Source organism: Nipponia nippon, unplaced genomic scaffold (genome assembly GCF_047370975.1).
Source record: "Nipponia nippon isolate SJK-2023a ecotype South Korea unplaced genomic scaffold, ASM4737097v1 scaffold_1, whole genome shotgun sequence".
Classification (NCBI taxonomy): Eukaryota; Metazoa; Chordata; class Aves; order Pelecaniformes; family Threskiornithidae; genus Nipponia; species Nipponia nippon.
The window spans coordinates 151,375,826-151,394,009 of NW_028262290.1; the positions used below are offsets into that span (position 1 = coordinate 151,375,826).

Consider the following 18,184-nt stretch of genomic DNA (forward strand, 5'->3'; position numbering starts at 1 on the left):
CCAGTGCAAAAGTCTGTCCATTCTTATATTCCTCCCCAAGTGTCCCTTTTTGACAACCACTATACACACAATGTTAATTTAAGCCAGCCTGATCCAATGCAACTGTTCTTATTTGCCATAAATATATTTATCAAGTAAAATAAAGACTGGAAAACAAGCAGGTATTAAAAAAAACCTACCTTGGTACTGCATCCACAGAGGATGAAGCTGGAACCTTGGGCACCTGGCAATTTGTTGCTGCAGCCAGCTTTAAGGCAGATGATGGAACAGCACTTAAAGTCCTAGGTATATGTCGTGCATTGAGTGTGGTAATAGAGTTTACAGTGGCAACTGATGAGGGTACAGTTAATCGAATGTTGTTCCCAATCAGAACCTGAGTTGTTGCAGAATTGGCAGCAGTTACTTGGTGACTCAGTGCACTGTGGGAACTTGAAGTCTGCGTTATATTTGAAGGCTGTAACAAGGCTGAACCTGCTGTTGATGATGAACTTGTATGGACAAGTGCTGTAGGTGTAGTACTACTGAGGTGTAAGCCCTTGTACACTCCTGCAGAAGAAAAACAAAACAGTAAACTCACTTTTCAGAAAATACTCAACTCCAGACAGACATATCTCCACTGTAAAAATCAAGATGCAATCAAATTCTGTCGAACAGCTGCATACCTGAGGCTTGAAGAATGCCATTCACCCCAATTCCAAGCACCACATCATCCTTCATTTTGAATCCCATCAGTTGTTCTGATGTAACCAAAGCTGAAGCAGCAAATTGAGCACTAACAGAATCCAGTGTCTTGGAAACAAAACCCTAAAAAGAACAATGGTAGCAAATACATGTGATTGAGGCTTCCCAAAGTCAGTACTCTCCCCATTCTAAAGCTACACACAAACTAGTAAAACAAAAATCAATACATGTAAATCAGAACTGTGGCCCAGTCATTCTCTCAGACCAAACTGTCAGCATCTGGTACAACTAGTTAAAATCTGAACTGTGATTTTTTTTTTCATGCACTTTAAACTCCATTGTAACAATGGAGAAGAAAATCCCCACAACTATTTAAAATACAGAGAAACTTATTTCCAAAGTTCTATGGAACAACATTTTTTCACAGGTCAACTTGTTTTCACGAAATTCCAAACCCAATTCTGAGACTCAGAGGTTCAGATTGCTAGCAACTTCTGAACCTTTTTATGTGTCCATCACCACTGTAAACACTACACATTTATGAATATTAGACACTTCCACAGCTGTATGGAGGACATATTTAGGAGTTAGCTTTAGTTATCAACTAAAAATCCTGCTCTAGAAATCCCCCACTATCAAGAGGATAATGACATGGCTGGGGATCTCTGCAATTCATATTTCTAAGGCTTTCAAAATTTCATTAATTGACTGACCCATCTTTTTTTTGTTAAGAGGGAGCAGAGGCAATGCCTGCCACACTCACCTGCAGTGTCCCTTCTAAACACTTTACAGAATGGCTATGATGTAGATTCAGGCGAAAGCCACTTTCCTGTTGGTTAGTTTCAAGGTTCTATGGCAACAGTTGACAATTAGAGATGAACCCTGGTGGGAAACAATGAGGGATAAATCATAGCACAGACAAATCCCTCACCTGTGATGTGTTGGCAGAGGAATTACTATTTGCTTGCTGTTGATGAATTTGTGCAAGCTGCTGTTTCTGCATTAGTGCCAGTTGCTGTTGATGTTGCTGGTATTGTTCGGCTGTAAATGCTGAACAAAATATAAAACGAGAAAATACTATATCAAAATATGTAGGTGTTGTGTATATAAACACATCTATTTTATAATCCTAAAAAAACCCCCAAAACAGAACAAAAAAAACACCACACCACAGCAAGTTCCTAAGAGCCTTAATGCACCTTTATAGCAAAAAGGCTATCACCCTCCTAGAAATTTTTTGTTCAAATTAAGCCTTCCCTTTTTAAGCTGCTTTTTAGTATATAGGCTTTAATTGCTCTGCTGCATTTAGCTCAAGATACCAAAAAGGGAGGGGGAGGAGGGAACCAAAACACAATCAAAACCACCAAAAACTCTCTAATAAGTGATTACATCACTTTTTTCACTTTGTGAAACTACAGTATCTGCATTATTAGTAAAGTAGGTTTACATGCAGAACTTGGGAACTGCATGCTTCCAGCCCTCACAGACAGCATTTTGAAGGTAGCAAGTACCTACAGTTAAGATTTATGTTTAAGTTTAGTTGAAAACATTGAACTGGGCATGCTTACACCTGTGCAGGCTATCATTGTACAGTGTTTTTGTTGGTTTTAATCACACATGTACAAGCAACTCCATCAATACAGAATCTGACAGAACTACATTCTTCTCTCTAAAGCTCTGTGAAAGGTGATCCAGTAATCAGTTCATCACAAGTCAACGAGAATTTTATCCAGCTAACCCACAAGTATAAAAGTGATAAAACTCAGCGTTATTCATACAGATTCACAAGGGGGTGCCCAATGGTGCAGGGGTGGGGAGTCATTAGTTCATTGATCAACTTTGTAAAATGTTAGGTTTTTGGTTTTTTTTGGTTTTTTTTTTTTTTTTCAATTTACATTTCCAAAATGAAAGGAAGCCTCAGTTTTAATTTTAAAACTGAATCAAGGCTAGAATGTGAACCCCCTTGCAAATTCAGTCTAGGATACACCTTTCACATTTTTCCTTCGATTTTATCTTGGGATTGTACAGATGCTTCCAAGTAAGCGCTGTAAATAGTATTCATACTTCTACAATGCAGTGACAAAGTCACACTTTTGGGAAAGTTCACTACTGTTTAGCAACAAATCACCACCACACTTGAATCCTGTTCACAAATTGCAATTTTTTACCCTTTTTTTTTTTTGTTAATCTATTCCTTCAGGCTTGCTTCCTTGAAGAAAATCTGTTTCTATCAAAACTATAATCATCTCCTGCTTCTGAATACAACAGGATTCTGAAGAGCAATTGTACCTTATGTATAAACTTGAATAACAAATCAGTACAAATGGCTAACCAAAATAAGAATTAGTAGCTGGAAACAAACAGAGCAAACTGCTGAGCATGCATTTTTCCGTGTATTTGTGGTTTGGGTTTTTTTGTTTTGTTTTGGATTTTTTTGGTAAAACATTGTTCCAAATCCTTCTATTACATACTGGAAATAGCACTAAATTATTACCAGCACTTTGCTATCTGAGCACTTGAATTTATAAATTTTTATTCAGCTGTTACATGCAAGTTACTAATTTTTTTTAAGTAACATTCTTCTGCAAGTAGGGGTGTAGCACTTATTTATATTGCTGTATGTGACAAATTACTTCCTGATACTCTTACAGTTAAATTTCACTTCAACTAGTCTCATTTCTTCAATGTTTTAAAGTTATTCCTAGGGGAACAGCTTTGTAGTAACACCATTCATAAATGCCCTCACTAAAAAAAATACCAAACTAGAATTCATAGACCAAATATTCAGGAGTTGGCTGTTTAAATTTTAATTCTACTTTATATAAACTAAAAGCCCTTTAGATTTTTTTTTTAAACTGTCACCAAACACAGAAGTTAGAGCAAGAAAGCTTTAGCACACAAAGATTAGCACATAGAAAGCTGAGTAGCAGAGGGAGAAAAATGGATGTACCGTTCTGGTACTGATAGATCTTTCGTTTATATTGATCAGTTAGTAGTGACTTATTAATTGAATGTTTTTAAAAAACCCTAAAATTTAGAATCAGTGTGGTTTAGCCAACATAGTGCCGGTGATATTGAAGGTTCCATGTATTAGTACGGTATTTTATTCTACAGTATGACACTGTAAATATATTGCTTAGGAATAGGTTCCATAAGTGATGTAAATAAAGACAACTCGCAGACTGACAAAGAGGAAAATGGGCAAAAAAAGGATATATAACACCACCATCTTTGACCAAATTAAGATTAAGATTTCCACTGTCATAACCATCTCACTTTTGTCCATTTCAGTAAGTAAAATTTATTAATAGTTTCAGTTTTCAAGACTTAAGTATATTTCAGATATTAGCTATAAAATAGAGCTGTAGTAAGCACAGTCACCTATGTTGGTTTAACCAACTCCAAAATACTGTTTTCTTTTGGAAAAACAGTAATGTGTATTGAGAGAAGCTGTCTCAATAGGACAGCCATTATTTAGGACAGTCCAAGTTCTCCCTCTTCTTTCTGGAAGTGACATTTAGAAGAACCGTATTTTTAAAACTGTGCATCAGTATATTTCTTTAAGTAGTCTGTCACCCTTACAGCTGTAAGTTTCCTACCACTATGAAAACAGTTTCACAGCTGTCAAAGTAAACAAGTGACAGAAGAACCCCACTATGGCCACCACCCTCATCTATATTCAAACTGCTTCTCTTACTTCTGCTTAAATATCCAAACACGCTTACACACACTTGAAAAAGCAACAGAAAGGGCTATTTACTTGTCATATCTGAAAATACACTCAAGAACAATTTATTTCAGGTTTTTCAATTTAGGTTAAACATTCAGCAACATTTTTGCTGCTTCCCTTATTAAAGGTAAAAGCCTACTAGACATTTCAAAGTACTATTTACAACACTATCTGAGATTTACTGTGAGATTCTGAATTAAGCAGTTGCATTCAGTTTAGAAACACAACTTTGCCCACAAAGGGCTGCTGCAAGCTACAGCCTCCTAAATAATCTGATTGATATTCATTTTCCATTCCACAACATATCCAGGTATGCTCATGTACCAGAAGAGGTCACAGATCGTAACTACATAAGCTAGCTCTTCCCTCTCCATGCTAAAGCAGCACTACATCGAAGGTTTTACTGAAAACATTACTACTACAGAGAACTATCCAAATCAAAATTAATCATTATTTCTTTTGAAGACCTGCAAACTAGGATAGCATACTTTATTCCTCTTCTGTTAAAAGCCACCATGTATTTTGCTCACTAACACTGTCAGTAGGTTTCTTCCGCTCCTGCGCTCAGAGTACAGTCTATGCTACACTTCAATTGAAAAAACAAACCTACTGATTGTGTGGTATGTTGCTTCTGAAAACTATCATTCCCATGCACAAAAAAATGTTTCTGTGTACTTTACATGAAAGTACTTCCACCTATTCAACCTTACATATTCATTTTCTGTGGCACGCAACTGTGACTGGAATTGGGGAAGGCTTTCCGGGGAAATCACACATTCTTGCCTGCAAAGCTAGCACAGATTCAATTGCAGAGGTGCCAAACTTAGTATCTTCTTAACATCACTTTCTCTAGAAAACAGTAAGAGTGTCCCTTAAGAACTTTCTTCCAGGAATTTTATTACCCCTTCTCATTTTTATTCTAAAGAAGAGAAAAGGGCACAACTGAAAATCATTCATCTGTGTCAGAGAAAAATGGTAAATGTAGGAATAGTAAAAATGACTGTAATTTTCTTTTGTGTCATACAGTGGTCTTCATCTGCCTGGAAAAAAACAGCAGGCAAGAAGCAAGCCCAGACCTTTTTTGTACACTTAAATCAGCAACCACGTTTCTGGTAATTCAGAAGAGTATTGCTACACGAAGCTACGCAAAGTTGCATATTCCTGATATTACTGGAGACCTTCAAGGCTTTAAAAAAATTAGTAAAGCAACAGACAACTGAACAACAGATTCAAGTTAAAAAAAGGGACAAACATAACATTCAATGGTTAAAGACGACACATTGAGATTTTAAAACAGATTCTTGCTTCGGCAGCCCTGAACAGGAGTGCAGTATTTATAGACTTCTCAAACAGCATGCTAGGGCCACAGTGGTCATGGTTCCTTCATACAATAATGACTATTTAACACTACAGAATTTACTGAATTGCACAGTGACAGAACATCCAATTTCATTCACTACACAGAATCCAGTAAGTGGTGGAGCTGGGAATCTCTCAGCCACCACTGCCAATACACTATAAATAAGAATACTATCATTTCAGAATATCTCAACTGTCTTTCATAGCTAACAACTGTACCTTCCCCCAAAACTTCTACATACTTTCCCGGACACTTGCAGTAATTTATGCAAGTCACCTGACTCCTGAAGTTAACCTAACCCAACTCCTGTCCTAACCTTAAACATTAGCAACCTAGAAGGCACAACCGCACCTGGAGTTATCCACATCTCAAAACAGTTGTCAGAAGATGGGTAGCTCAAGTTTTACTGAGAGGCTAGGCTACATGAATGCTTCTTACTCGTTCGTTTGCAGCATACTGTTTTGAATTGAAACAATTAAAACTCAGTATGCTTCTGAAGTGTTTCTGGTAGAATTCTGAATCAAGTTGTAACATTTCAGTTGAGACAACCTTCAGGATTTGAAGTCAGTTATGCTGTTATCCTCTTCATTTAACAGCTTGGGACAATGCACACACCTATTCTGCAACTGTTAGCAGTGCTATACTTTGGCAGCAACCAAGAGAAATGTTTTCTGGCTTATGGACTGCAAAAAGGAATGGAAGGTAGAAGAAAAAGCTTCAGGAGTTTGCAGTTATGAACACAAGGAAAGAAACATCATACATTACTGAGAATGACTGACAGGATAAATGACTGCTTATTATCTCCTTAGCGACAGCCATAAATCTTGTGCAGTAACTCAGTTTTTTAACAACACATTACACTATGAATATGTTTTCCTACAATCATTCGCATGACTATAAGCAGCAAGATGTTTGTAATCTTTGGGATAATTATATATCAATTTTTCCCCTCAAATTAAGCCATTGAATAATATCTTCAATTGGATGGTTCTGTTTACATATCTACCAAATCCTGTGGGATGCTGATACTCAACGGGTGTTGTTTTCTGCAGCGCAGAGTAACAGTGATGCTGTCAATGGACTTCGACCCATAGTTCTCAGCAGTTTCACACTGTAATATAAAACTATTTTTACAGTGCTAACTAGTTTTACCACAGCATTTAGCACATACTAGCTTTACAATGCTGTAGCTTACGTTTAGCTTCTCTGAAAATGCAAGTCCTTCCCACAAGTGGCCGAAACCAGTGAGGAGTAGGTTTGCTGTGGCATCTGCATGAACAGATCGGTCTTTGTATGGTAAACAGCCACAGCCTCCCCTCCTGACTACTGCTGCAAGTTTTACTGTGAGGTGACTCACTAGTTGTCACTCTGCTTCCCTGAAGTAGGAAAATACAGACTTACAAAAAAAATTGACCACAAGAACTGTTTTCCTAAAACCCAGGAAGCATATCCTGGAAAGCAGAAAATGCACATGTAAACTCCTGGTCCCTCTATTAGGTTCCTTTTGATTTCCTGAATGGAAGACGCTCACTAGATTTGCGAGGGAAACTGAGCAAGCTTTGTGGAGTACACACAATGACCTATCCAGGTAAGCATTTTGTTTAAATAAAGTTTAAAAAAATATTTAATACTGAGAGACTCAAACAGCTTAATTAAACCCTTCAGCAAATGCTTCAGTCCTGTTAAACATCTAAAGAATCAGATATTTAAATTAGAGTAACTTAAAAAAGCAGTTGCTTCATAACATCAAGTACCTGTTCTCACAAGCAGAAATGTTATTTCAGTAAGAAAACTGAAGCATTAAGATTATATGGGGTTCAAAGAACCTCTCTAAAAACCCATTTAGAGTACTGGATTCCCTGATCCTTCCAGCTGAGGTGATGGCCATTAAAAAGGCAATTTCAATCAGGTAACAGAAGAAAGATCACATAACTAAGGCTTCCAATTGAGAAATCCCATAAACTACAGAACTGTTAAAAGTGTGTGGGAAAGATGACATTTCATGTTACAATGCTTTCTTAAGGGAAATACACGAGAGCATCACATCCCTGCTGTGTAAGATAACAATTAGTGGTTACTAATGCCAAAGTGCATGCAAAGCAAACATCATTCACAATACTAAGTAATCCAGAACAACACAATTTTTATCTCTATCTTATGAGAGATGTTATCTGGCTTACATTGCCTGGTTAAAGATTTTCTACTGTATAGCAAGTTCTCACCAGTGAATTCGGAAGATTGGAGAGACTTAGAGCCATCAGTGTGATTTAGTATTTGATGCACCAGGCCCAAAGATGTTTCACTTTCTGAAAAGAAGTTCAAGATTGATTTTACTTAAACATGGCATTATTAGACACTATGAGAACATGAATCATTATGTCCTTGATTATTACTACAACAGCCTTACATTTCAGCCCAACAGAACTTAAGTGTGAAATTCCTAACATCAGAACTCTAGGCTTAGAAATTATAAACTAGATATAAGATCTACATATGCACTCCCTACTTGGTAGTGGAAGAAAAACAGACAGAAAATAATTAATGAGGATTTTTACTAGCCATGGAATGAAAGATAGAAATGCTTGCTATGCATTTGTATTTGTCAGCCCATCATTCTTAATACGAGTTTCCACTGAAACGTCACAGGCCAGTTGGAGTACACACAGTTTACTCCACAGTTATAAACGTGACCATCCTTGCATGGGATGCAAAGTGTAACAGTTTACACAAGCCCCAAGATCCAGCACTTTGGAGCAAAGTATTACTCCAACTGGACTGAAGCCGAATGAGAAAATCTAGTACAACTACAAAGTCTCCAAGTCTCCAGAAATGCTCAGATGTTCTAGTAAGTGTTGACTCTTCCCCCATCCCCAGTCACATTTCCCAGGCTAAAGAGGTTTCTCCTTTTAAGATTTCCTCCTTCAACTAAGCCTACGGTGGGCTATAAATATCTGTTACTCCCAAGGCCACTGCTTCTTCAACAGGGTCTCAACATCTCGGCCACAGATGGGCCAAGACTGTTAAGTTCCAATGATAACTGAAAATGGCCATTACAAACATCAGTATTTTTCATGACCAAGTTTATCCTGCAATGTGAAAATAAGCATTTGGAAAAAGGAAAACAGTAAAACAGACAGCAGTGTTGAGACTATTACAGATACAGAAGTTAAATAAAAAGATCAAAACACAGCCAGTAATTGCATGAAAGCAACGAAAAGAGAGGACAAGTCCTTCTACTCTGGTGCGAGGAACTGCCACAAGGATTGAGGAGCTTCCTCCTGCTTCTTTCCAGGAAAGGGATGCCTGAAGACAGGTGTCAGGTATCCTTAATGAGAACACAGAAATAATAGTATAGATCCATCAACCAACATTACAAATTTGGAGATGGAAATGCTAAACACACATTTGGGAAATGGAAGCATAGTTCACCATCCTGCTAGACCCGCAAGTGTGCAAACTTGCTTTTAAAAAGCAGATTAAGAGATAGAAAAAAAGCATCCAAGTTTACTGGGAAAAATGTTATTTCTATGGAATTCCCGCAGAAAAAGTTACTGACTAGGAACGCACAACTTGCAGCACATCACCTAAATCTCTAGTTTACAAGAAAACGTGAGGTAAGCTACTCTGGATTATTTAACTATATTCCTGATGCCTGCAGTTTTTCATATACATTCAGGTCTACAATCCCAGACATCATAACTCTAAGAATTTTCAGTAAGGCTTCTGCTAGAATACTTGAGCTTCTTCTCAAAGAAAGAATTACAAATTTAGTGAGTAGATTCTAGTTAACTGCTAGCCTCTTCAGTCTTGACAGCTTGCAGACTTTCTTTTCAAAGTGACCCAGCTTCTGGACAAAGGCAGCAGAAAAGAACGGAATGCAAGACGGTTGCCTGGTCCTACTGTGGAGCCTGGGAATCGGTGCTCGGATCTTTCGGTTGTGACTGGTATCTCTGGGTCTGCCTCCTAAACACAAGGCTGCAACAGAATTATACATGCTGTGCAGTTTTAAATGTCTCAAACTTTTCATTACTAGATGTAAGCGTCCAAAAATATGAATGTAACACATTTAACAGAAAGTTTCCAGCAGAAAGCACAGTCTCTCTGTAATGTGATGCAATTCAAAGACTGCCATTTGCCTGGCAGAACTAGATCAATCAATCTAACAAGGAAGACTAAATTCCTGGGACACAAGTACTTCAGATGAATATTCATGCCTACTGTACACTCCAGACTTAAGACAAGCTCCATCTCCGAAGATTATGATTCAGAAACTTGATGAGATTGTCAGCAGTACAGGCTCCTTTTCTGAAGTAGTTTTGCTGCATTTTGTTCAGAGTGAATAGCTTCCCCGATGAACAAGTTATTACTCCACAAGAATTACAGCTTTTACACCCCTGCCTGCTTTTTAGTGGTGTTCTGTATAACATATGCCTGAAGATCCTTGAATCAGCTCTTTTGGCAAGAGGGCAAAGGATGCTTTTTTGAAGTTCTTCAGTAACATGAAAAGGAATTATGCTCTTCAAAAGTAATGCTGCTTTTCTTGGCCACCTGATCCTGCTGCCAAAGTCTATCCTTCAGCACATGACAAGTCCAGTACAAGCCCTGTTTTCAAGTAACCTGTAAGGGATTTTTTTTTTTTTTTTTTTAGACATCTCTTCTCACTTACACACAAAATCTCATTGCAACAACTTCATCTTCCACAGATCTTTTATGCTGAGCACTCAAAGCCAGGACCAGAATAACTTGCATTTCTTCAGGGTCAAAGGCACTTCAAAAGGTTTATAAAATGCCTGGCTCTTTGGGGAAACCTCTCTCCTATCTTCAGGATGAAAAACAATGCTTCCTGTAGCCAGAGAATGGTATGTCACAGCACAGCTTTTATAACATGTCCTCTGATTACCAAAAGACCTGAGATACCATCTCAACTTCATGCCTGTGCTGGCCATGTATAAAAGACTTGAAAAGCAAGGTTTTCCACAGCAATTTTTCCATGTCAGCAGCATGTTGTCTGGATCATTCAAGGTGGAAAAAACTCAAGACTTCTCTAGACTTCTTTAATATGGAAACAGACAAAACTTATCATGTGATGGTGCACAATGAACACAGCAACACAACCACCTCTGCTGGCCACTACAGAATCTCAGGATGAGCTTAATCTTAAAGGCAAGCAACACGGTTTGACCACAACTCACAGTAGCAGCAAAAGGATAAAGGGATTTTTAAAAACAGGGATGCACTAATGAGTGTTTTCTGGTTAAAAGACCTACTATCACTTCAAAAACCTAAAAGGCAAAGAGAAACAAACCTAAAAAAAATCCACACCTACAACAAACTCCCAGCTTTAAAGACAGCTAAGAAAAAAGAACAGGGACACTCTACGGGGTTGTATATCTGCAGTAGTGACTATCAGAAAAACTTTAGTACAGATGTTAAGATACCTGATGTTATTTACAGTATTTGCTACAGAAAGTAAGATGACATAACTCAGCAGCTGCGGCCCCACCTGACATGCACCTTTGAAGAATTCAAACTCATGTATGAGACATAGTAATTTGTGTAGACAACGTATCTTAAAGAATCCTTGAAGAAACTGAAAGAAGAACACTAGAAAATAGAATGGCACCAAGATGAACTAGACCGTGTGCTCCTTTCAAATACCTAAACAGACAATCATTATGAGACCACATATACACAAACTCATATACACCTCCAGTGCTACAAGAATCCCAATTAAGATTATTTATAATTATACAGGTACAATCTACCTGGTTATATTAATAACAAGTGACTAACCAAAGACTGTGGTAACTAATTTAAAGTGTATCTGTGAATTCAGATATAGTTATATTTTTTTAGTATTTCATTCCTGCCTCAAACCCTAATGAAAATATGAATCTAAATGCCACAATATTTCAATTTGGAAAAGCTCAGAATACTAACTTAAATATTTTACACAGATGATAAGCCATCTGCATAGAATTCCAAGCACAAATGAATGTAACGCTAGGTACTTATACGTATGTATTACTTTCCCACAGGCTTCAAAATACAACCACACAATTAAAACCCTGTACAGAATTCACCGCCATAAATAACAATGGTGTTTAATTCCTAAATGATGTAGATAAATATCTTAATCATCTATTTAAGGAAAAAAGATTCTACAGGGGTGTGTGTTTATTTATATACACACAAAGACATATGCTTTAAACTCAATCAGCCAATTTTCCAAGTCTACGTGATTTTCAGATGTATGTATTGACCATTAACACTTCATAGTGTATTTATAACCTATTCATCACATGTTAGTTTTGCTTTCACACTTGTAACCTGGCTACCATTTTATCACAGTTCAGACTGGCCACTAGACAGAGGATGCTCTTGTTCAGTTCTCAGCTTGGTTTACAGATTTGAAACACTGAATTTAAACACCAAAAGCCGTACTTAGATTACAAAGCAAAAGAACCGTCAGTTTTAACCCTAATACATTTCCAGCAAGACGAGTCATAAGAGAAAAGAATGGGGGATGTGGGCAAGGACCTACTCTAGGACAGCATGGAGAGGAAGCATGAAATAAAGAAGGAAAACAAAGCTGCCCACTAAGTCTGAAAATGCAAGGAGGAACAATTTTCAGAAAAATAAAACCCAGGTGGTACAGGGAGGAAAGGTATAAAATATATTGGAAAACAGGAGGATTTAAGTCATCCGATACCAGGGTAACACTCTTTGTTTGAGCAAATCTCCAAAACACCCCACTATTTGGGGAGTTTGTTAGGTATATGTATCTCTCCCCACCCCACTACTGCATTATCCAGGTTTTCTAATTTCTTTCCAAAGCCATAATTCAAAATGGCAAGGAAAACATGATTCTAGAGACTCCTTACAAAATGGTGGTGAACTTTTAAAGTTATTTCTTTGTAAAAAACTATGTCACTTCACTTTCTATAAAAAGATGATATTTAATGTACTGACTGATCAACATTCAAGAGTTATTTAAGTTACCTTCTAACTATGTAAATACCACTCTTCCAGTGTGAAGAACCCAATATAAAGAGTGATGTTATCCAATGGTATTTCAATTAAAAACCAATTAACACCACATCAAGTTTTCTTAAGAGTCAGGTCCTCAATTCTGTAATTCAGGTTCTCTAAGATGTAATCTGCCACTTGCTGACAAGATGTAGAGGTGATTAGTCCGAGTTTTGCCCAGCATGAGCAGATGCATCAGTGGGGGTGGGCTGGGTATTTTTTGGATGGGAAATGGCATTTCATGTAAGTTCAAATAAGAATCTATAACATGCCAGGATTTAAAATGCAAACATTTTAACTAAACGTTTCCCACCACTACCATACCTTGTACTAGAAAAAATTTGGAACATAAAATTTTTATGTCAACATTTCAATCAACATTTTTAATTTTAAAAATCCAGATCTTCAGAGTCAACTTAAACCCTACACAATACTGGTTTCTAAACCTTCCTATTTCTAAAATTGTAATTACATACCAAAGTAGCATTTGCATAAATTTGAGATGCAGTACACTACTGCTAGCAATAAATACAAACAAACATTCTATGCAGCAAATAAAGAGATAAAAGCGAAGATGGGCTGTTACCATCAAAATAGACCAATTATGTAAAGTATGGATGACCTAATGATATTCTGGATTTTCTGAACCAAGTTTAAAATTTCTAGAAGCAAGTTTCTCAAAATAAACATACCAAAGTGTGCTGAACCACTGCTACTTTTACTTTGTATAGAGGTACTGCATGTCTGGGTCCCGGGTTGTGCTGTGCCTGTTCGATTTATACCCCTGTATAATTTCCTACAGGAGAGTTCATCATTGTCACTGTCATGTAGGGATGGTGTCCGAGGCCTAAAATGCCGCCATCTACATGATTTGATATTGACTAGTATCTGACTGAGGTCTTTCGAGAAAGATTTGTCCGAGGTATTTGTTTCTGAGGTATTGGCAAATTGACTGATTGAGGAGTGTTGTGATGAGGAAAACATTTCCAAATCCAGCTGATGAAATGCATTATCGTAGTCCGAATGCGCTCTGTCTAGTAGCACCCTAAAACCAGGAAAACAATGCAGAATTACACAGGGGCAAGAAAATACCAAGAAAGTCACCAGTTTGCCATGTGTGCTTGGGGATGACAAAGGGATAGAGGAAACTACACAAAACTGTTCTAGAACAAGCAACCCACCCCCCAACAGACACAACAGATGACTATGTATTATTTTACAATAGGTAGTATGTTTAGGTTTCTCTTCACATGTATATTCTAGCTTTTACTGTTTGAACAGCTGATGTACATAGTCATGTATATATTAAGACACTGCAACAACATATATAAATTATTTTTTTGTTAAACATCAGGCTGGAAAATAGAGTTCCACAAGGCAAAGAAGAAAAAAAAAAACTAGAGAATAAAATAAAATGGCTTAAGTAACTAAAAAGAGATTCAAATGCCCTTCTAAAGTAACCTCAGTTCAAAAGCCTTACTCCCATATATACTGAATACACCTATAAGCAACCCAATGCAGTGGGGATGTCACACATTAACTTCCAAATCCCCTTGCAAAATCCCAGTCAGAACATTCAGCTCCCATTCTGATTTTGCTGATATAGCAATCTGACTTGCTAATATGTGAAGACATGCTAAGCATTAATGTGAAAGCCAAATCACTTCTTACACTTTTTTTTAAAATTAAAATTTAATACCAATGTATCATTTTCTTAAAGATATCATACAATATTTAAGAAATAGCACTTATATACTGAACAATTTATAAATTGTTTTCAATAAAGATGCTTAGAATCAAAATGCCTGAAGCAAGTCCTTAATTCTCTGATATTTTTGACGATGTTGGAAATTCAAGTTACTGTCACCTCTAAGTATTCTTCCCAAAATTCTCCTCTACAACTGGCACATCACCAACTATGGTCCAAATGCAGAAAAACATTTTCTGAAAAATGTGGTTTTTGCTGGTTTTAAATACTACTATTTGAAGACAACCATGCAAATCACTTAAATACAAACCACCAATCACAACTGAAAACATATATGTATTTTCACCTCAGAACTTGGGAGTGCCAGCAATAAAAAAACCCCTAGAAACACTGAAGAAAACAGTATTAAAGCGGCTTCCACTACTGCAAAATAAAAATGGAGACATTAACCAACTAAGGAAACTTGTATCAAATGGAAGTATTTTAAAAGGTCAATCTCTTTGATGTCTCCATTTTTGATTTTTTTTTTTTTTAAATTTCTTACGGATTTTTTTTTTTTAATTTAATTTTTAAAACCAGCAACAATTATGTACTACTTACCTTCCACCACGGCCAACCCGTCTTCGTGCAAACCCAATACACCTCTGGGGTACAGTGAGGGTGGTTAAGCAGTATCTGTAACGCACATCTCCTAATCTTCCCTCTTTAGGGCTACTCCATGGCCAGCTGCCAGGTTGGTCTAAATGAGGCTTAAAATAATTTTAAACAATTAAACACACGATGTTTTCCCACAATGATGCTCTGTCTTATGATACACAAGGAAATTCTACTTACAGCATAGTACTGACAGCCTGCTTTTCTACGGAAGGCGAAAGGACCATCGGGATCATTTTCTTCCTCAGCCTCCGAAGAACCAGACAAAATCTTTAAAGAGGGGATGAGGTGGGGTGTATGAGGAGAGATATTAGTAAATTCATGAGTTTTACTGCTATTCTTTCCCCAAGAGCAGCACAGAACCCTAGAGGTCCTACCTGGGAGAGAGGTTCTTCATCTGAGCTAGGAAAATCATACTGATTCAAATCTTTAGCATTAAAGACTGGCAGCGCAGCAGGACTTGTCTGTTGAGGAGTAGCAGCAGCAGACGAAGGTAAGACTTTTGGCTTCTTCTCATACTTTCTTTTGGGTCTAATAACATCAGGTTTATCTTGCTGCAAGAAAAAAAAAAAGCAGCATAAAATTACACACACAAGCAAATGATATTAAAACAGGAGTTTTAGAGAGCTCCTGTGTAAGCAAGCTAAAAAGTGAACTCATCCATCCACCATCTTGATAGCAAAAGATGTAGTTGTTTCATGAATATCTGCATTTCATTTCCAGTAATTGAAACATTTAAACAGACAAGGTGGAATCAAGCACTGTTTGCTCCATCTGTGCTAGGTAAAACACTAGCGGTTAAGGTAACAGTACTACTTTAGAAAAGCAGACCAAAATATATACAATGATCTCCATGAGGCACCTTTTTTATTTTCTAGCATTTTAAATTAATAGGCATTAATGCAGTGTTAGGGAATTACTAAGTACCAAACAATGCTTTAAAGGCAAAAATAGAAGTCAGACTTCTCAAAGATACCTAGAATCCTCTAAAAATTAAACACATTTCCCCATACTATGCAAAGTCAAATTTAAGTGCATCTCCCAAGTTTCCAAGAAACAGATTTCCTTCAAGCTGCAAGACACTGCGTTGACCCAACATCACTAATAAGTAAGTACACTCCAGCAATCTCAGTTACAATGCTCTACTATCAATGGAAGTATTCACTGATTCAAGCCGTCTTGTCAGATTCAGAACAGCCTTTGGACATTCTTCTAAGACATCTTTGTTTAAAATTCAAATTATACCTCAGCATTCCTCCTGTGTTACCTGACCTATTTAATATGCTCAGTTGCTGGCACTGTAGCTATGCTTTGTATGACACAAAATTAAAAGCCTGCAGGAAAAAAGTGCTGGTCAGCTTTCTAAATCAACTAAGATAATTTGATACTTTACTTAAATACAAAACCAAAGTTATACAGCATGCTGGGAATATCAGTGGAACATATTTTAAAAAACAAAACAAAAAACAACCCTCCAGATTACAGTAACTACATGACTTTAGAACAAGATATAGATTTTACCTCATTAGTCCTACCTTTGTCCAATATCTAGGTAATAAATACAGTTTTATTCAGGATATCCTAACTTTATCAACAGTAATAGAGAAAATGCTCATATCCCCCGGAATAAGAATACAACCGCATGTGTCCTGTTGTCTGTAGTCGTCTATATTTCCTTTATTTCTGTCTTGAGGAATGCCAGTAGCCTGTATGTTATCCTCATAATTCCAGCGCAACAAAGCATTTTATTCCAATTGCAGCTTTGCTAGTCTATTTCCAGTTTCAGCTTCCCCCCTCCTCACATCCTAGAACACTGTATCTTGCATACGTAACAGCGTGAACTCGTAACTCGGTTACTGACATTACTCACTTTAACTTTAAATTCTTTCAGTTCCATAGCTTCTTGGTGTTTAAAAGGACTGCTGTTAGTCACAGGAATGATGGGAATAGCATAGGTAGGTTTAATCGGCTGCCGTTGTGCCATGACCTCAGACACGATCTCTCCACTGTAGTCACCCAAATTGTATCTGAAATCAGAATTATTTTATTTGTTGGAACATTTACAGTGTATGTGTCTCATTTAAAAATCGCACAATACAGAAACACAGACTAATACTTGCAACTTGGGGTAAAGGGACATCCAGGATGACAGCAAGAAGCACAGAAAGTATTGTTCCAGCACAGGGGACTAATAACATGGAAAATTCATTGTGATGACTAATGCTGACAAATAAATAAAAGGACAGCTACCCTGTAAAGCCTGTAAAACATCTCCAAAAGACAATAATGTAAAGGAAAGAAGCAGAAACTAGAAAGAAAGGAGAGGGTTTCCCTCCCCCCTCACTAGGCGACAGGTACCATTTAAAAATATACATTTATCACCCAAAAGGTTTTAAACAGTGAGAGAGAGTGCCTTATTCATGAATCCTCCCTCTTCTGTGTTATGGAATAGTTTCACAACCAGCAGATCCATGAAACATGTAACATTTCAACACTGTGGAAAGCACTGAGTTGAACTGCAGTTCTCCATTCCGAGGAGGGCATTAGAGCGTTTCCTCTATTCAACAGCTTGTTTTTCTTGAAAAAGCTACTGGAAAATCTTTGATATTTCTCCCCTCTCTATTTCTACTGAAAATAGTCAGTGCTTGAAAAAAGTGCCCCTGGTAGAGAGGGCAGACTGACATTCAACTTGTCTCCATAAGAAACCAGACTAAAAAATTAGTTTTAGAGCTTTAAAATACTGACTCAAAACATCTGCTTTCCAACATGAATGTTTAAGGTAGAGAAGTCTATTCAGATTCTAAGTATCAACCTAAAGAACAACTCCACACTGTGAATGTCATTCTCAGATCGGGAAAGTGACAGTTGACAGAGCAGAGCATTTGGACTTCAGCACAGCTGACAAAAAGGATTGCAAAAGAAGCACTAGTTGGAGATGATTCACAGAATAACATGTTATACTGTATGAAATGCCGATTTGTTTTCCTCAAGAGGGGATTAGATCAAGGTTTGCTAAAAGAGA

General features: G+C 37.2%; 1 protein-coding gene across 8 annotated transcripts in view; it reads right to left on the reverse strand.

Annotated features, from left to right (window-relative positions):
* EPC1 (enhancer of polycomb 1) overlaps positions 1–18,184 on the reverse strand; it is a 73,754-nt gene that overhangs the window by 2,253 nt on the left and 53,317 nt on the right. For 3 of the 8 annotated variants that reach the window (XM_087778250.1, XM_087778255.1, XM_087778207.1), the window contains 10 exons: positions 17,033–17,189; positions 15,540–15,716; positions 15,343–15,432; positions 15,109–15,257; positions 13,493–13,845; positions 7,952–8,077; positions 1,613–1,731; positions 1,445–1,531; positions 663–804; positions 180–546 (listed from right to left, as the gene is read on the reverse strand). In XM_087778250.1, coding sequence (XP_087634376.1) covers positions 180–546; positions 663–804; positions 1,445–1,531; positions 1,613–1,731; positions 7,952–8,077; positions 13,493–13,845; positions 15,109–15,257; positions 15,343–15,432; positions 15,540–15,716; positions 17,033–17,189 — 1,767 coding nt within the window. The remainder of the gene's footprint in view (positions 1–179; positions 547–662; positions 805–1,444; positions 1,532–1,612; positions 1,732–7,951; positions 8,078–13,492; positions 13,846–15,108; positions 15,258–15,342; positions 15,433–15,539; positions 15,717–17,032; positions 17,190–18,184) is intronic. The other 5 variants (XM_087778214.1, XM_087778224.1, XM_087778217.1 and 2 more) reach the window with 5 other exon arrangements.